This window comes from Acanthisitta chloris, unplaced genomic scaffold (assembly GCF_000695815.1).
Source record: "Acanthisitta chloris isolate BGI_N310 unplaced genomic scaffold, ASM69581v1 scaffold1686, whole genome shotgun sequence".
NCBI classification, from domain to species: Eukaryota; Metazoa; Chordata; class Aves; order Passeriformes; family Acanthisittidae; genus Acanthisitta; species Acanthisitta chloris.
This window is the reverse complement of record NW_008677431.1, coordinates 12,676-32,389: the sequence shown is the minus strand read 5'-3', so window position 1 is coordinate 32,389 and position 19,714 is coordinate 12,676. Positions and strand designations below refer to the sequence as shown.

Genomic DNA, 19,714 nt, shown 5'->3' with positions numbered 1-19,714 from the left:
GCTGACTGTTTTCCTGCATCAGGACAGCACAAGTGGTTTTTGGATACTCAGGTGACGTGGGCAGCTGACAAAAGTTTATGTGGCTCATCTTCTATGTTACTGCTGAGTTTAAGGAGCCTTAGGAGACACAAAGACTCCAGTAATACTCCTTCTGTGCACTTAATAGCAAGAGATCTGACCTGAAAGTCCTTTCTGGTGATTACTATTGTTGAGCTGCTTATGGATAATCTTGTAAGTTTGATTCTGTGTATGTGTCCAAAACAGGATAAGCTGAATCAAGTCACAGATTTGCAGCATCTCACCTTTGCACAAATTAGGTACTTGTATCAGCTTGGATATGTCTTGTGTCAAGACCCTCCTAAAGGGTATGTTTCTGCAGAGTGGATAGATTTTTGCCCTATTCACCAAGAGCTTAATCTTGAAGGTGTGAGGACTGAAAAGGAGGTTAATACAGTACTTTTTGCTTTACCTGAGATGAGTATCTGTAAAGTTGTTGCTCTTACAGGCAATAGTGTGACTGGAATGTAAGAACAGACCATCATCAGGGTTTGGGTGCAAGAGAGCCCTCATGCTTGGGTTGATGACCAGTGCCCGAAGCATGAAATCATTTATTGTTTCACCTCCAACTCAAGACTACCAGAAGAAGAAAATCTGCAGAAGACTCAGGATGAATGTACAGTGGGAGCCCATATGTGCAGATACTTACTTACAGAATTAAGAATTTTGAAGGAAAATCAAGATTTTTGGGTTTGAAAATCCCCTGGATGATAGCAGCCATTGCAGAAGGGCTGAGGCTCTTGCTTAAAGGGAAGGTGACAGTAGGAGCTACATGTCATTGTTAAAGCTTCATCTGTTTACCTGCTGTGGAATGGATTTTGGTTAGCCAGCTCCATACATTATTGGGACCTCTCTTCCTAGCACTAAAAAGCACTAGAACACTGATAATCTTGCCATTGACCATCTACTTTTTCTTCATCCTTGGATTCTTCCTTATCAAGGAGTGTTTGGTTGATTCTGTGGTTGTCTCCACTAATCACTGTGCCAACTGCTGCTTTCCTTCTCCCCCCAGAATGGCTGGGGCATCAGGGATTGTTGGCTTGGAAGAGTTCTTGTTCAGAAAAATTATTTGCTTGATGAAGCATGAACTGCTTCCAACTGCTTCTCACTTTGGAAGCTTTCCTTCTGGGATTTCACTTCCCCTTGGAATTACCCTGTAGCCTGACCCAGTGATCAGGGGGAAATGCAGAGCTCACCTCCCTCTAGAAATCAAATGAATCAATGAATTTAACCTCACCTAAGTGAAGGCTTAATATTTCTTCCAGTCTCTCCATGGCAATCAATGTGCAAAGAATTCTCTTCTTTTGCTCTCACTTTCTTAAAGAAAAAGCTCCTTAAAGAGGACTTTAAAACTACGACCTATAGAAATTACCCTTGAGCAGTGACTGGCAGGCAACTCTGCTCCTGGAGTATTAAATCCCATTTATCCCTTTGCACATCTGCAAAGTGGCAGTTTTGTAGCATCTCCTGCTGCAGAACTGGCACTCCTTACTGCAATTTCTGGATAGAAAGTAATACATAAATCAGGTGGGTTCTCCCAGCCTCTAGTACTGTTTTGCATACATGAGTTTGTATAGGAAGTATTCTGGAGGAATAGATGGAGAGAACACAATTATTTGCCAGTGATAATTGAGGATCAAATTCCCTTCTTTCTCCTACAGCCTTAGGAGCACTAGTTGGCTGTTTTCCTGCATAGTCACTTGTTAATCATGCGTTCTTACCTCCCAAGACTGGATAGGCTTCCCTTCTCCTGTCTCCCTCTTCTCCCAGATTCCCCTTCCTGCTCTTCCTTATGCCAAGTGTTTCCAGACACAAAGGAACACTAGCAGTTTGGTTGTGCTCAGTGGGCAGGTCCTTTTACTGTGAGGGTGGTGAGCAAGTTACCCAGAGAAGCTGTGGCTGCTCCATCCCTGGAGGTGTTCAAGGCCTTGTTGGATGGGGCTTGGAGCAACCTGGGCTAGTGGAAGGTGTCCCTGCCCATGGCAGAGGGTGGAACTGGATGATCATTCCAACCCAAACCATTCTATGATTCAGGTTTAGGATAACCAACTATGTTTGCTTTGGAAATTAAGGAACAGGAGGTGTGTGAAGACAGAAACACAGCCTTGCTGGTGGTAAGTTAATGTAACAGTGTTGTGTACAGAAATTGAAATGGGATTGTCAAACCCAAGTCCTGGCACTGTACTGTGAAAAAAAAAGAAGCTTTTAAATGCAACTAATTGTCTTTTGCAGGCTGAAGTGTCACTGCAGAGCACAGTTATTATCAGAGGATCACAATCACAAGGGGAAGTGAGAGGTAGTGGGACTGAGCTGTTCTGCATTTAGTGGTACATGACTAAGTAAAGAGAAGATAAAGGTTTACCCAGACCAGGAAGATGTGATTGCCTCAGATGCACATCTGGAAAGCTGGGGGTAGCTGAGGTGTGAGGTTGCAGTTGTACCACAGGTTACCTTCCCTTGGTTTTTTTTCTGTCCTGTATGTAGAGTCATGCCATCGACAGCCATGGCAGGTCCTGTCCTTACTATTTCATGCCTTTTGACATTGAAATGGCTGAATCATTGTTAATTTTTTTTGAACAAAATTTTGATTTTGTTGGTTTCAGTCACTGATTGATCCTTTTTCACTTCCTTTTTTCCCTTGTCTCTCTGTGCTTCGCTGGACATGGCGCATAGGGGAGTTCTCAGGTGTGTATCTCCTGCTCAGTTCCCTTCCTTGTTTCTTTTTTTTCCTGGTTGAGGTTGGATGATGTGGTATACACGTGTGATACTCCCCTGCTCTTGTCCAAACACGGTTGGCTTTGCAGACTTCTCCCACCTTGCCTGGCTTGGTTGCCTCACACTGGTGGTTCCCCAGCTGGAGGTTCCTGTCCTGCTCACGCTCCTGCTGCCTTTGAACCTGCTTTCCTTGTGTGGCTGTGGGCAGGTTTGCTCCACAGTGTCACACTGGCCTGTCACTTGAGGTCTTGGGGCTCAAAGGACTTTTTTTTATTCTGCCAGAAGAGTTGCTTGGGCCCAGCCTGAGTGAGGGTCCCACTGTCCTCTCTGTGGACCATGCTGTGAGGAGTCCCTCCATGTGCCAGTGGCTGTGGGGGGTTATGTGATGCATACCAACCCTCTTTGGGTAAGGTGGTAGTGAAATTAAAGACACTTTCTTGATGGGTTAGAGTGGGAAAGCCTCTGTCTTTGGTGGAAACTTTGCCTTTCTGGCAGGAGTTGGATGATGCCTCATCCATCACTGGTGGCTCTGTCCTTTGTTTGGGTAAGACACTCACTGCCCTAGGGCATGCTCTGCCCTCAGTTTTGCACCTTCTCTAAAAGATGAGATTGCAGTTAAAGTCAAGGGATCTCTTCTGATTCCAGTGCAAACTGGGTGAAGTTTTCCCTGTAGTGAAGGCAGTGACCTGTAAGCTGCAATAGTGTGATGTGGTGCAGTGATAAGCTATGCCACATCCCTGTGCCCAGCACTGCTCAGTGTGGGCTGTGAGGGTACAAAGAAAGGGATAGCATCACCCTTTCTTTTCATTCAAACTGGTTTTACTATAAGTCACTTTTAGTGGATGTTCCTCAGAAAACCTCCCACTGAAGCTGAGTTGGAGTTCGCCGCAGTGTGGAGGTGGATTTGGGCCTTTTTAGGCCAGATGGATGCTTTGATACTCACCCCCTTTTGTTTTTCCCCCTGCCCCTGTCCTCCCTCATCCTCTTCACAATGTCTGTTGACCTGCCTTTGTTGTGGGAATGGGGAACCCAAGGATGTGTCATACTGGGGAAATGGTGAAGATGGAAGAAGCAGATGAGCTCATCTTGAGCTTGTCCTGCCTTCTCTTGTGATAGGACAAGGGGTGATGGTTTTAAACAAAAAGAGGGAAGATCTAGATTAGAGAGAAGGAAGAATATTTTTAAAATGAGGTTCAGGTTACCCAGAGGAGCTTTGGCTGCCCCATCCCTGGAAGTGCTCAAGGCCAAGTTGAATTGGGCTTGGAGCAACCTGGTCTGGTGGAAGGTGTCCCTGCCCATGGCAGGGGTTGGAACTGGATGGTCTTTAAGGTTCCTTCCAACCCAGACCATTCTGTAGCTCTCTCGGGTGTAGGTCCCTGTTAGACCAGGCTGCAGCAGGACAAGTTGTAGTTTACTTCCTACCAAGCATCACATGTGCTGGCACCACACACTGTACACGTGCTGACAAGCTGCTCTGTTTGCTGTTTACAGACTGGTACTTAATGGCTGCTGTTTTTTTCTCTTCCTTTCTTCCCCTTTGTCCCCATCTCTTTCTGTTCCCTTTCTCGTATGGGATGGCTCTCATAGTACGGGATGATTTCTTTGGTAAGGCGAAGGCCTTTTTGCTTTTTTTTCCTTTTCCTTTTTTTTCTTTTCCCTTTTTTTTTTTTTTTTTTTTTGATGTGCAGTTTTTTCTAAATTCCTTCCATTCACTCACCATCCCTTCACATGTCTTGCATTACCTTGGTTTGGATTTTTTGTGGTGCTGACATCACCTCTCCTAGAAGCAGGATGCAGTTGCTCCATAGAGGTGGTTTGGGGATTCTCCTCTGTTTCATGTAGTTGATTATCCACTTTGATGCTTCACACTGTTTGCCTGGCTGTGGGAGGAGGACAGTGTAGGATGGGCTCCTAGACAGGACTCTGCTCAGACCACTGTTCTCTTTACTCCACAGAGAGGTGAAGAGATCTTGTTATAGTCACTCCACACTGTTTTTTTTTCCCCATGAGAAGATTGTCCCACTACAGCTGGTGCAAGGTTATCTCATAGTGCCCATTCCATGGCTCTGGAAGGTTTCATCCAGTTCTATATTGCCAGACCAGCCCTTCAGACCTCTGGCTGGTTAAAGCATTGGGCTGTCACTGGGTCACACACAAGTGAGGTAGAAGCTGTGGTGAGGATACTGATGGAACACTATGAGGCTTTTAGTTCTGACATGATAGCTCACCTCCTTCCCAAAAAAACAGCTGCAGAGAGAGATGTATGACTCAAGAATGGGAAGGGAAAAGATTTAATCCCCAAAACATGGGGATGAGCTATTTCTCTTGACGTTCCCTCAGCACCTTTAATGTCCTTGTGCCATTTTAATGCTTTACAGGCTAAATATTTATTGGATCATTTGTAGAATCATTAAAAATGAGCAAGAAAATAATGTAATAAATGGATTATTTCTGAGTCTTCTAATCAACATGTGGTATGGCAAATAAAAAAGGCTATAGATCCTTCACCTTACCAACCCAAAATACTGCAGCTTGCACTGCAGTTAGTATCTCCCACTTTTGTGCTGTTGGAATATTCTTTGACACAGCATCCAGAGAACACATTGCCTGAAACATCAAAGTGATTAATTACCTGTTGACTAATTTTTCAAAAGTTCTTCGAAAATGCTGCTTCTTACTCATTCTTGCTGGGAATTTGCTTTTGCCATCATCAATTCATCCCATTTAACTGTGGGAAGTGGAGTGTTGTGGTGTGTTCTTACTTCTCGTGTGCTGCTGTGTTCCTCTAACTTCCATTTACTTCGAGTTTGTGTTGTTTTTATTTTCTTGCAAATACTAATTAATCAGCAAATAACATATCATGAAAACTGTCGATGTCGTTGCTGTGAAGGAAGAGGTAGTTCAGAGGGCAGGACAAGGAGCACTGCAGCACAAACACTGATGGTTGGGAGACTTCTCCATGCTCTGGGACCTGTGGTGAGATATGAGCTGCATCCCTCAGCGCTGCCCCCCAACAGGGAGAGAGGTCTCTTTGCCTTCAGCACTGTAAGGCAGAAGCTGACACTGGTACCCCACAAGTCCCTGGCAGCAGGAAACAACCCAGATGTACTTTTGGTCCCTAAATTCCTTTGGTTTTGTGAAATACTGAATTTGACCTTCACCCTTAGCCCCAGATTTATCAATGTGCTTGTAGCCCAGTCTGCAGAGTGCAGCTGTACATGGACAGCCAAGTGCAAGGGCAGTGTCTGGTGTAGGTGTTGAATGTGATGGGACTGAGACCTCACATCTTAAACGTCTGTGAGAAAGCTGTTTAAGTGTAGAGAGAGCAAGGGACAATCTGCAGTCCTGTTCAAATTGCTCTAGTGGAAGGCTGGTAATGGGAAGCCTTTCATGTGCATGAAACTGGTCACAACCACAATCCCAAGTGTGTACTGGGAAACAGAACATTTGGCTTCTCCTAAGAAAGGGAGAAAATCACTGGTGTGCAGATCAGGACAGCAAGTCAGTGTTCTGGCTGTCCTCTGTGAAAAACCCATGAACTCTTCTTTCTGTGTGAGGGATGATCTAAAGTGTTTGCAACAGCTCATGGCTGAACCAGGAGTTACTGCCTTGACATCCCTGATTGGCATTAGTGAAGCTGACCCCTCTGTCCCTCTCCAGGAGGCCTGTGAAGGTTGGGATGAGAAGCTAGGTCTGAATTTTGGCTCTCTGTGGGGCACATGGGTGTCTTTGCTGGTGCTGCTTGGTCGTTCAGCGAGAGACTCCACACAGGAGCCTAGGGAAGCCTAACAAAAGTGATTTCTCTTCCTCGAGCATGAGTCAGGCAGTGGCACACAAGCTTTGTGTTTCTTGGAGAGCAGGTGAAAACTGCCTGGCCTTTCTTTTCAGGAATGGGCAAAGAAGTGGGGAATCTGCTGTTGGAGAACTCGCAGCTGCTGGAGACCAAGTAAGGAACTGTTGCGTGCTCTGACCTCTCTGCCTGGTTATACATGAGATGGCACTTTGGAATAGGGCTTGGCTAGGACTCCTGCCTCACAGGGGCTTGCTGAATACTTGTTAATCAATTGTAGAAGAGGAATTGCTCTCCTGAGCTATTTCCTAACTGTTTCCTTTCTGCAGGCACTTGGATGAAGCCTCTGGGCATGTGCTGGTAGGGGCTGATGCCATCTGAGATCAATGGCAAGCTTTAAATTAACATCTGTGGGAATCCAGGTGTGAGTCTGAGCCTCTGTGAGGATGTTGCTGTTGTTATTTGCAAGGCTTGTTGTTTGAAAAGACAATTTTGTGACTATTGAGAAGAGTTCTCAAAGATTTGATAGTTGATGGAGGAGAAGGAGACCATGTAATGTTTCTTGGGAAAGGCTGGCAAACAGCCACTCAAGCTGAGCAGCCAGGAGAGGGAAGGCAGAGTACTTCCCAGGGGAGAGTTGGAGAACTTACTGTGATAGGAAACTGATGATTTTATGAAGATACTTTGGAGCTGGTTGGAAATGGATATTTCTATTGCCATCTTCCACAGTTATCCACCATTGCAGCTGACAGCAGCTCTGACAGGTGTGGTTCAGACCTTTGTTCTGTCAAAAATATGTTCAAACCTTACACAGGTCATAGGTTACCCTACACCTGCCTCTTGCAGTGCTCTGAAGGAAAGGTGTTCTATCAGTCAGGAAACAGCAATAGATTAATCTCATCCTGACCAATTATAGTGATTTCTGTGTTCTTCTGCAGATCCGTTTTCCCAAAATTTAATTTTCCATGAGTTATAGCTGGACTGAATTGTTAAACACACTCATTTCCACTCTCCTTGTAGTGCCTGTGACTATAGTTTCAGGTGTCTCTTATGGACAGCTACTGGTTTTGGGCATTTTTGCTTATTGTCCCTTTCACACCTTTAAGAAATGCTTTGAACGTTGTGAAGAATGATTTGATTGCCAAGGTGGACCAGCTGTCTGGGGAGCAGGAAGTGCTGAAGGGAGAGCTGGAGGCAACAAGGCAGGCCAAAGCCAAAATGGAAACCAGAGTCAAGGAGCTGGAGGAGGAGTTGAAGAGGTGAGTGATCACCCCCTGCCCCAGGGAGCTGGGAGTGAGGAGTGGGAAATCCACCTCCTCTGTTTGTTTTACTCCACTCATGGGATATTAGCATTGGCATTCCAAGGTACCTTACAGACCACCACAAGGTAGGTGGCTGAGATATTTTTAGCATTCCCTTGTTTTTATTGGATTGAAATGGATTATTGAACCTTAGGAAAGCAGAATTTTCCTCCCCAGGATTAGGATTCTGCAGCAGCAAGTGCAAAGGGAGGCTGCAAATCCAGACCCCCTGGAGTGAAGCATTCACGGTCTCAATTTACAGTTAGAAAACAAAAACAAGATTAAAAAAGGGGGAATTTCAAACCCAACAGTTCTGAAGGAAACTGCCAAGAGCTTGGTCCTTGCAGCAGCCAGGATAGCTCCGAGAGAAATGAATGCCCATTCATTTACTGAGAGAGCTCACAGAGAGCTGCACAATCAATCTTTAAATGCCTGTATTGGTAATTGTTTCATTGCTCATGTTTAGAATGAGAAGATGCAGAAGAAATTCTGAAGTCCCATACAGGAAGATCCCACATTTTATTTTCCTGTCAAAGTAGAGAAAGCAAAGCCTGAATGCCCAGCAAAGCCTGGAATGGTTTCACATCCATACACTTGAACTGCCTCCTGGGGCTCAGAGCAGTACAGTTCCCTTGGGGCTGTCTGTGCGTGGCTCAGCACAGAGCACAGGGTTTGTTCTGCAGCTGCAGTCTGGAAGGTTCTGTAGTCTGAGGTCAGAATCACTGAAAATCCACGGGCTGGTCAGAATGTCTGAAGTGAAACTAGTCTCACAAGCAGAATGATTTTTTTTTTAAATGTCTTATGAGTCACATAATGTAAGAGTTGAAAGAAATTAGAAAACACTTAAAAACCTAAAGTATTCTGTTGTCAGGGATTTGGTGGTCTCTTCTTTATCACTTTGGCAAACTGTCCTTCACATTAGGGACTTCTTTCACTTCATCAAATCACACAGGAACCACAGAGTCACACTGAGACCAGAAGAAGCACTTGAAACAGCATTTTTCCTGTTGATAACGGCTCAGTTTTCTGACGTTTTCATTGAGCATTTGAACACAGATGATGGTTCAGAAATAGAAACTGACTGGACTGTTGCAGTGGTCAGTATTTTGATGCTCACAGCAGATGTTCCAAAGGAGTGGGGTGATGTTGGTGGTGCTATTCAGAGTAACACACTGAGGGAAGGGAAACATCAGAGCAGCTTCTCAGCATTTCTCCACTGGGTACACATGGTTTGAGATCTTTCCCTTGTGCTGGAACCCATAGCTGGTTCTCTTCCCAAAGCTCCTTGGGGCCAGCCATGGTGTCACTTGCTGGTTTGATCCCTTTCTTCCTGTTTCCTAGAGTGAAATCCGAAGCGATCGTTGCCCGGCGAGAGCCCAAAGAGGAGGTGGAGGATGTAAGCAGCTATCTCTGTACAGAATTGGTATATGACATTACTAAAATGCCTGCGGGGAAAGGGGGTTGATTACTTACCAATATTGCTTCACTTACACGAGCCCTGAGATGCAGATTGATGTGCCTTTGTTAGTGATGAGGGCAAGGCTGGTGAACAGGTTGTGGCTGATGGACATGAGATTCCCTCTTCGTACAACTTTCAAACCATAATTTGGCCCAGAGGAGCAGCTGACCCAGTGGCAGTAACACTGTGCAGGATGTGGTTACTGATCCCAGTGCTAGAGCAGTGCCCTGCTCAGCACCTCCCACTCTACCTGCTTCTCCTAACTTGGAATTAAAGTCTTAGCTCTGCAGCAATCTTTTTCATGTTAGTCCTTTTCCATAAGCCAGTACTGCCTGCCACAGGGTACAGGCAGAGAAGGCTCATGGGCTCTTCTTCTAGGACAGCCCTTCAAACTGTTTTGGCTTTTCAGGAAAGACCAAGTGTAGCCAAAAAAAAAAAGGTCATACCAAGAGGTAACTGATTCTCCTTATAAATGTCCCTGCTAGGGCAGGGAATTTGATACACTGCTTGTCAGTGTTACTGTCTTCTTACTTGTACAAGATGTTGGAGCAGGTTCAGTTCTAGCATAAATCTCTTGACTTTATTGGGGTGAACTTGGTCTGTTGAGCATTTAGGTAGATGGGAATGTTTTCAAGTAGTGCCTGTGAGTTGCTGAAGAGAGCTGGATTTGCTTTCAGCTGAGCTGACAGGAGGTCTGGTTTTTTATTTAAATTTAAAAAAATAACTGTTACACTCCTTTTTGTTTATACACTATTTTGCCTGGTCATAGAGGTTTGATTCAAAGTCCATGGAGGCTGGAGAGAGACTTGGTTAACTTGTGCTGTTCCGGCTCTCAGCAGCACTCACCAGCCAGGTTGAGCTTGGGGGTGGCCATGGCTTAGCACAACCCAGTGCCTCTTCCTAGTAATGAGTTTCCAAAATGCTTACATTATTTTGGGGCAGATATTTTCCTCAACTTAGCCATGTTGTTCTCATTTTCCATTCCTCAAAAGAGACAAACAGAATCTTGTTCCTGTTGTCCCCAACCCAGAGCCACCTGTGCCCTCATTGGAAGGTCAAGTTGCATCACCAAAGAGTGAAAGGCCTTTCCTTAGTTTCCTGTGTCCTACCTTTCTCCAACTGTACTAACAGAATGCCTCCTTCCAGTCCTGCTGAGGGGAAGGATGGCATTACATCCTGCTGCTTGTGACTGGCTTTGCTAATGAATTAAAACTTTGGCTTCCAAACTTCTGGACCAACGGACCACTGTCAATTCACATCATTCCTTGCAGACTATCAAAGCACCTTGCTGGCAATAGTCCTGGGATGGTGCATGTTGGGGTGGAGGGGTTATGGGGGTGAGGAGGGGTTGGGGTGGTGCTGTGTGTTCAAATTTTGATGGTGATTCCCATTCTAATTTCCATGGGTTTGCAGAACCCCCAGAGGTCTGTGGGCCATAGTTTGGAGCTCACTGTCCAGAATTAGCACCTAATAGAGGGAAATTGGGGGGTAATCGAGCAGGACAGGAGAACTAACAAATACATCTATCTGTCTCCTGACTTGCCCTGTACTAACCTCAATCCCATTCCATCTTTTGTTGGCTGAAGCAGTGCTCCTCCCCTCTACAGGACAACATTCCCATTGCCCAGCGCCGACGCTTCACGCGTGTGGAGATGGCTCGGGTCCTGATGGAGCGCAACCAGTACAAGGAGAGGCTGATGGAGCTCCAGGAGGCTGTCAGGTGGACAGAGATGATCCGGTGAGGCTGAGTCTTGGGGAACATCACTGTTTAGGACAGAGCCTGGCCATGTTTGACCTTGTGGTCAATGGAACCCCTACCAACACAGAGCCTGAGGGGTGCTGGAAGTGTTCCAAACTGCTTCTCTCCTAATACTCAATTCTTTCTCTCTTGTTCCTGAACCTAGGCTGAAAATCTCGTGTTGCTGATGTTATTTGGAGGCACTGGGCAGTTGTTTGTCTTGCTTGGGTTTTTTTGTGTGCTAATTAAGCTGGGAGAAACTCTAGGGAGGAGGATTGTTTCTAAGTGATGAATTCTAAAGGCTGTGGCTTGAAATGACTGTAATGCTCTGAGACTGTCTGTGACAGGGACAGTGTTACAGAAGTTGATGAAACTTCACATTGTTTGACACACTTGCACTTCATGTCAACATTGAAACTAAGAGTGGCTAGGTGTGCTTGCATTGAAATTCAGTGCATGTCCCTTTCCCTGTTTTGGGATGTTAGAATGTATTCTTTTGTTAGCATTCTGACTTTTGACATGCCTTCCTTGATGAAAATGTCCTGCTGTTTGGCAGAAGCTTGCTTAGAGATGCTGAGACTAACTTGCTTCTGCTGTGTTTGTCCTTAGAGCTTCCCGTGAGCACCCATCCGTCCAGGAGAAGAAGAAATCCACCATTTGGCAGTTGTAAGTTCTTTGGTGGTTTATGCCAGATTGAGAAAAGGGGGAGTGTTGCCATTTCTGCTTTAGACAGCAGCTTAGTAGACTCTGACATTAATGAAACATCAGATAAAAGTGTTGTTTGCTGAACCCTTTTGCTTTTAAGGGCTTTCTTTGTCATTAGTGAAATTAAAATCAGATCTCAACATCCACACATTGGTTTGCTGAAATTGTTCACGAGTATCCTGGAATAGAAACATTCATACGCTTACAATCAGTTTTAATAAAAGGCTGTTTGCAGAAGGTATCTGTTTCTGGAAGCTAAAAACACCTTATGCCAGTCCAAGTGATGATGTAGCTTTGGGTTTGAGGATGTAGCTTTGGGTTTGAAGTAGGGCAGTTTTTGTGATGGGCTTACAGCCCCTGCCCCTGTACCTCTTCCTTCTCCTGTTGTGTATCTGTGCTGTCTCCCCAGGCAGCTTTTCTCTTACTTGTTGGCTTTTTTCTGTCCCTAGCTTCAGCCGTTTGTTCAGCTCTTCCTCAAGTCCCCCCCCAGCCAAGAGGACCTACCCCTCAGTGAATATCCACTACAAGTCTCCCACCACGGCCGGGTTCAGCCAGCGGCGCAGCCACACCATGTGCCAGATCTCCTCGGGCAGCCGCACCCTCGAGTTCTTCCCTGACGAGTGAGTGCCAAGACAGGTCCCTCTGCAGCTCTCCCAAAGAGCAGCTCTTCTTCCAATAGCCTGGTTTTCCCTTTAGAAACAGATGGTGTGATGTTACTGTGTCTCTGTCCCCTGTGGTTTATCTCCCTGAGCTTTTGCTCATCAGTGGGTGGACTCAGCAAACCTTGTCCTCCCAAACATAGTGTGGTCATGGCTTTCCAGGCCAAGGTGGATCATCTCAGCAGGGACCACTGGAGCTTGGAGTTAACCTCAGCCTAGTTCTGCACTCATATTTGGAGACTGGGATGAAGTAGGGGTTTTATGGTGGAGTATGATGGCAGCATTTGGACAACAGAATTGAATGTCTGCCCAACCCTTTTGACAAGGAGTTTAGGTGAAGGCAGAAGTTTTCTCTGCAGCCGTTTAAGTTACTGTGGTTGTTTTCAATCTTAACCGTGCTAAAAAGAAGAGCCTCTAGGTGTTGATGCTGCAGAGTCTTATCCCAGTGAAGCGATAAAACATGAAGGGGGAAAACTCTTCTGCACTTTACATGACTTCACAACATGTTCTGTCATTGTCAGGTTGTGGTTTCACATGGGCTGTGTTTTTCTGGAAGGACACTGAAGAATGTGGTGGTAAAGTAGGATAACTTCTGCAGTAAGAAGGATTTGCTGGAAAGGCATTGGATCAAGAGAAGCAAGATTGCTTTGGAAGAGTAAATTTGTACCCTAGAGATACCCAGTGCCTTTATTCCATCTTTTTCTCTGCTGACACCTCACAGTCACATGGTGTGGTGTCTTTGAGTCCTTCCCATTGTGTAATGCTCTGCTGGGACTGTCTGCTCCCTGAGCTGTTTGTGCTCTCCTCCTCTCCCTGGGGGAGGAGGCATGTGAAGGGAAGTTGGGTTTGGTTTAAGGATATATGTCACTGTGTGTATATTGTGTAGGGAGTTTTGGTTTGGGTTTGATTTTTCTGCTGATGTTGTTTGTGCCTCGGAATGATACTTTAAAAGCCTATTCAGAATTGAAGCTGACACTCAAACAGCCTTTGTTTATATTAGAGCATGTCTAAAAGCTCACAGATCAATTTTTGGTTTAACCTTTGCCAGTGAAAAGCTGGAGTTGTTCTGTTGGAACCAGCAGTTAATGCATATTTTCTTTGTCAGCAGAGAAAGGGACAGAAAAATTCATAATTGACTATAATAAGGAGTGGAAGAACTCAAATTGCCTTCTGTGTGGAGACATTAAGTAAATTGTGACAGCTCAGCAAAAACTGGTGTGATCTTCTAGACTCATAGGTCTTAGGGAAGGTGTCCCTGTTTCTGAAGGGCTCTTGGAACATTTAGGTGGTGATGGGAATGATTTGGCATGATGACAGGGAGATTGGAGCTCAACAGAGTTTTCCTCTCTCCGATTCCCTGCAGCTGTTTTCACAGCTGGGTTTGGTTTGCTGTGTGTTCCCTCCCCTGCTCTGGCCACACTCCCTTCACCCTCAGCTCGTGTGTGTGTCATGGGTGGAGAGGTGATGCTGTGTTTGCCTCCCCAGTGACTGCACCTCCTCTGCGCGCCGCGAGCAGAAGCGAGAGCAGTACCGGCAGGTCCGCGAGCACGTGAGGAACGACGACGGGCGTTTGCAGGCCTGTGGCTGGAGCCTCCCAGCCAAGTACAAACAGGTGGGCACCACGCTCTGCACAGGCTGAGGGGGGGTGACCTTAGCCAGAACTAATGGCTTTACTAATTAACTTAGCCTTAATCATGACTCGTTTCATTTAGAGGTACCATGTGCATTGTCTGAGAGTTGTAGGCACAGGTCAAACTAATGTTTTCTGTATCTCCACCAAAGTCAATGGAGGGGCATGAAGATACTCAAAGAACCTACCCTAAACTAAAAGGAGCTCAACTTCTCGGTCCACAGCCCAGTTATTTTTTAGTATTATTTTTCCTTTGTTATAACTGGGCTTGAATATTTCATTTATACTCTGAGAACTTTACCACTCCTGTAGTATAAAGACCAAATGCAGTTTGCACCCACTTCTTCTCAGCAGTAACACAAAATCAAAAATCATCAGCCTCATTTTTTGGCCTGTGACTCATGTAACTGGTAAGAGACCTCCTGAACTGGAGGGGCCTTGCAGCATGGCCTGCAAGTGGCTGAGTTTCAGGCCATAGAATCATCAAGTTTGGAAAAGACCTTTAAGATCATCAAGTCCAACTGTTGTGATGGAAGTGAATGCCAGTGGACTGACTTTTTGCAGGGAGCATCTTTCCTCCATCAGCAGTGCAGTGTGGAGTCTCTGTTGGCCATCACTGGGACACTGAGGATGGTGAGATGGTCCTTTGGGTGGGTTTGCTCCCCTCCCCATAGGGACTCTCTCACCCAAGATATGATAGGAAGCCTCAGCAGCACCACCTCTGCTCAGTTCTGCCACACTGTTTACATATCTCTTGCCATATCCTGGTGTTTGCAGCTTTCTACTGTCTTCTATTTGTCTTCTTTCCCCACCAGCTGAGTCCCAATGGTGGTCAGGAAGACACTCGTATGAAAAATGTCCCTGTGCCTGTGTATTGTCGCCCACTAGTAGAGAAGGACCCAACCATGAAGGTATGTTGTGTGTGCTTACCATGCAGTCCAGAAAGGGGCCATGAAATAAGCAAAGGATTTAGCTCAGTAAGCCTGCAATTTTTACAGCACTTAATATTTTTTTGAAGCTATATGTTCCAAATTCTGTCTGCTGCTTCCTTTTGTTGAATGGTGGTTTCTGGTGGATGTAGGGAAGAGTATTTTAAGGACAATTCTCAGCTGTTTGTGGTTGCCAGGTCCCATGCTACTGTCTGACATATTCTGCTTTTTTGAGACAACCCAGCAACAACAGCAACATTTTCAGCAACGATCTTTGGATAGTGTTCTGTGCAGCATCTTTGGATTTGTTTCTCTAGACCTGTTCCCAGCACTCTCCTAGAAACTCCCTGGGAATAATCATAGGAGGTTAGCTGGATTTGATTTCAGAAAACAGGCACTGAGCTGCTTCCAATTCATACTGGTTATGTGGGAGTTAAATCAGCAGACAAACACTGATTTAGGGGCAAAGGTGTGTGTGAGGAAGAAGACTGCAAGGGATGGGTGTGGGATGGGGACTAAGAGTGCACTGGGTGAGTATCCTCAGCCACAGCTTCTCTGGGCAGCCTGTGCCAGTGCCTCAGCACCCTCACAGGAAGAATTCCCTTCCTAATATCTCATCCAAACCTGCCCTCTGGCAGTCTGAAACTGTTAATCTTCTGCCATATCCTGGCTTGCTTTGCTGCAGAGACCTAGGGACCCCAGAGCTGGGAACGCTCAGGCCATTGCAGAAACTTGTTTGCAGTTGCAAAGCTGATTTATGATCTTTATTTTTTTGGAATCTCTCAGTCACTTCTATTAAAAAGCAGTGATTTTTCACTGGGTACAGAGATCCTCTCCCTTACCTCCTTCAAATCTGACTGTCTTCTGGTAGAAATCAGCAAGATCTAGTGTTTCCAGCTAAGTGTTTTAGACGGTTTGACATTTGACAGCTCTCCACAAAGGTACCTGAATTCAAAGAGACCCTGGAGAATTCTTACTTCAGATTCCTGTTTCTGTTCCCTAGCTGTGGTGTGCAGCTGGAGTCAATCTCTCAGGATGGAGACCTGTAGAACAGGAGCCTGGGAATGGGCAGAAATTGGAGCCTGGGCGTGATCCCCTCACCTGTGACAGGGAAGTGGAAGGGGAGAACAACAAAAGTAACCATACATCTCCTGAGAAGAAAAAGGTTAGAAAACAAAATGAATCTTTTTTTTTTTCCTCTGATATGTTTTCTCATCCTATCCCTCCAATGCTCCCTCTCTCAGTACCCTTGTACCATGCCATAAAATGCTCTGACTTGTGCTTGTGGTGCAGGACTGTGGTGTTCTGGCTCTTCCATAACTTTCTGTGTGATTTGGGATACATCATCCAGGGAAAAGTTTTCCAGCTTCTGCTTTTGAAACATTTAGAATTTTGAAAAAATCCTAATAATAAGGGTACTTAAGTGTTTGGTGAGGCTGCTAGAAAGATTATGGAGTCGTCATCACTGTAAATTAAAGCAACAATAGATAAATTCAGGCCAAGCTTTTTTAAAAGAACAGAGACATAGAGAATAGGAGTCCATCTGGGTCAGAAGTTGAAGCCCTTGAGGTTTAGTTTAGTTCTGGTTTTTAATAGTCAGAAGTGGTTTATTTAGTTTTCATATTGTAAAGAACCAAATCTGTAATTTGTAGATCCTAATACAATGTTTTATCCTGTCTGGTTTGTGGGATTTTTCTCCATAGCTGCCTTGCACTGCTGCCCTCTGTTCTTCTGAGACCAGCTTGCTTAAGCTGGTCTGTTGGGTGCATCCCAGGCTCCTGGTGCCCTGGGTGAAGGAATATTCAGTGGCATATTAGCCACACATCTCAGCAGAGAAATTAGTGGCCAAATTCCTCTTGCCCTCAGGAGCCAACCAGGCCCTTTGGCCAGTGCTCTGGATACCAGTGCAGCAACAGGAATGGAATTAAATGCATAAAAATGAAAATACCACTGAATACATAAATATGTCAAACAGAAAATAAATTTACAATAGAATAGGAATTAAATGCATAAAAATGAAAATACAAGTGAATACATAAATATGTGAAACAGAAAATAAATTTACAATAGAATTTATAATTTAATAGATATTACACCATGTGTCAATGTTCCAAGCAATGTTCCAGCTCAGGCTGGTCTGAGGAGTGCTGACTGTGCCCACCTGTTTCTTCTCCTGAAGGCAAAGGAGCTCCACGAGATGGATGCCACATCTAGTCGTGTCTGGATCCTCACTAGCACCCTGTCAACCAGTAAAGTCGTGATCATTGATGCCAACCAGCCTGGCACAGTGGTGGACCAGTTCACTGTCTGCAATGCTCATGTGCTCTGCATCTCCAGCATCCCTGGTGAGTGGGGCCCAGGCTGGATCTGCACAGATTACCTACCCCACTGAGGAGTTCCTCACTTGGGAACTAACTCTTGAGCCCTTCTGTGTTCTCTAATTGTCCCCCAAAACCATAACCCAGATCTTACCTTTCTGTGGAGATCTCTCCCTGCTAAGTGTTCAGTAAGTCATTCCTTTGGCACACAAAGGATTGTTTTGGGGAGCTGGAGTGATCCTTGCCCAGGTTTGGGAAGGCTCTCTGTCTGCCCTGGCTAGTGATGCTCAGGATGAGAGGATCTGCCAGGGTGTTGACAGATGCTGTGGTGCCTCTCCAGGGTGGTGAACCCCAGGGGTCAACACCTCCCATCCGTAGGGTGACCCCAGGAGTATGGCTATGTTCAGCTAGCAGTGACAGCTTGATTTATGTGCCAATCTGTTCTTTGCCCTCCAGCGGCCAGTGAGAGTGACTATCCCCCGGGAGAGATCTTCCTGGAGGGGGATGTGAATCCTGAAGAATCAGCTGGAGGAGATGGTGTCCTGGCAGGGATCACACTGGTGGGCTGTGCCACCCGCTGCAATGTGCCACGGAGCAACTGCTCCTCACGAGGGGACACACCTGTGCTGGACAAGGGACAGAGTGAGTTGGGGGATGTAAAACTTGGTGGGAGTTCAATTACAGCTAGTCTCATACGAGCTCATGGTGTTACAGCCACATCCTTCCATCCCTGATGTAAGCACTTCAGAGGCCTCCAGAAGTTTCTTAATGTGGTACAGGAGGACCAAAGGCCCTTTTGGTACATTTCTAGCCCTCCTTTTCTCTGTGATCCACATAGTGCAGTCTGGTTGTAGGGGTCATAGAGAAGAGTGTTTTGAACAGGTGAGATGTTTGCCCTGCTACAATTCCTGCTCTTCTTGTTTTCTGAGCCTTGGGAAGCCAATTAAGCTCCAGTGCAAACCAGAGTGCTGCCCTCACTGACTCCACACAAAACAGTGACAGCCCTGGAAACCTTCTGGTGCTCTGCTAGTCACAGATTGTGCCTCACTTTGGAATAGCCTCTGTTCCCCATCCAGGCAGAAGATGCTGGATGAGCTGCTGCTTGTGGAGCAGTGTCAGGGCTTGATTGAGTTTGGCAAGGAAAGAGGAATTAAAGAATTGACAGCCTGATGTCTGTATAGTTGAGTCACCAGCTCAATGTGTAGCACATCTCACACTGTTCATCATCCTCCAGGTGAGGTGGCTCCTGTCTGCAATGGGAAGATCAATCAGTCCCAGTCTACTGAGGAGGCAACGGAGGCTACGGAGGTGCCGGAGAGCAGCGCGGGAGAGGCAGAGCCAGTGCCAGCGCGGCCAGGGCCCCTCACCGAGCACGTGTTCACAGACCCTGTGCCAGCCCAGGCACCCAGGCAGAACGGGTAGGCAGGCTGGGGCTAGAGCTACTGCTCTGCTCTGTTTTCATCCCCTTTGTGCTAAGAGAACCAGCCTGATCTTTTGATGAAGCATCAGACTTCTATCTGTTTTGTGCCCAAGCAATATTGTAGATGGGATGACAGGGAGGGAAAGAAATGAGATGAAAATAAACATGGCTGAGCCTGCAGCAGGATCAGCTGCTAAAGTGCCAATATTTGATCTCTCACTATGAATTTAGACCTGTGGTTGAGTCAGATCTTCCAAAGTACATGTATACTTCATGATCTTACTGAGTCAGATCTTCTAAAGTACACGTATACTTCATGATCTTACTGAAGAAGCTTATTTATCCATGTGTAAAAATGGTGATTGATTTATTCTAGTACTCCTTCTGATATGCTGTTAAAGGTAACCAAGAAAATATATTCACCACCCAAAAATTCTTAGAGACAAAAGAGTCTGATGTGGTGGCCTGAGGAGCAGGATGGGAGACTTGGATACGGATTGATCCTAAATGCCCAAGTTTTACTAAGTTGTTTCTGTTAAGGTGGAAATGAACTGAGAAAATGTTTGTGTAATAGTCCTGCCAAACCCTCAGTTAAGGCCTGTAGATTTGAAGTACTTGTTCTTTTGGGGGGGAGGGGGGGGAGAAGGAAATGTTGCAAAGTGCAAATTGCAATTAAAAACCACCAAAGAGAAGGAAGCAATTTGTGTCTGCAAGTGCCTATACCTACCTGTGAGCACCAGGCTATGGGCCCAGGTGGGTACTCTGTGTGCTGCTGCCAAACCTCTAACACTGTTCTTTTGCCCCTCCAGGGAGAACGGGCAGCAGAAGACAGAGTCCAGCACAGCACTGCCAGATCAGGAGCCAACTGGGGATGCTGCTGGGACCTGCACCAGTGCTGCCCCCACCATGTGGCTGGGAGCTCAGAATGGCTGGTGGGTCTCCCTTGGGCTGGCAGAGCTCTGTGTCACCTCCCTGCCCTGGGCTCTGTTTTTC

The 19,714-nt window shown here is 45.9% G+C and overlaps 1 protein-coding gene across 1 annotated transcript in view; it reads left to right on the top strand.

The window, feature by feature from the left end:
• MAPK8IP3 (mitogen-activated protein kinase 8 interacting protein 3) overlaps positions 1 to 19,714 on the top strand; it is a 44,347-nt gene that overhangs the window by 16,983 nt on the left and 7,650 nt on the right. The window contains exons 10-22 of the mRNA XM_009076487.1: positions 6,661 to 6,718; positions 7,669 to 7,821; positions 9,205 to 9,286; positions 10,909 to 11,060; positions 11,670 to 11,726; positions 12,215 to 12,385; positions 13,910 to 14,036; positions 14,870 to 14,965; positions 15,987 to 16,148; positions 17,163 to 17,328; positions 17,758 to 17,943; positions 18,536 to 18,719; positions 19,531 to 19,653. Of these exons, the coding sequence (XP_009074735.1) occupies positions 6,661 to 6,718; positions 7,669 to 7,821; positions 9,205 to 9,286; positions 10,909 to 11,060; positions 11,670 to 11,726; positions 12,215 to 12,385; positions 13,910 to 14,036; positions 14,870 to 14,965; positions 15,987 to 16,148; positions 17,163 to 17,328; positions 17,758 to 17,943; positions 18,536 to 18,719; positions 19,531 to 19,653 (1,717 nt within the window). The remainder of the gene's footprint in view (positions 1 to 6,660; positions 6,719 to 7,668; positions 7,822 to 9,204; positions 9,287 to 10,908; positions 11,061 to 11,669; positions 11,727 to 12,214; positions 12,386 to 13,909; positions 14,037 to 14,869; positions 14,966 to 15,986; positions 16,149 to 17,162; positions 17,329 to 17,757; positions 17,944 to 18,535; positions 18,720 to 19,530; positions 19,654 to 19,714) is intronic.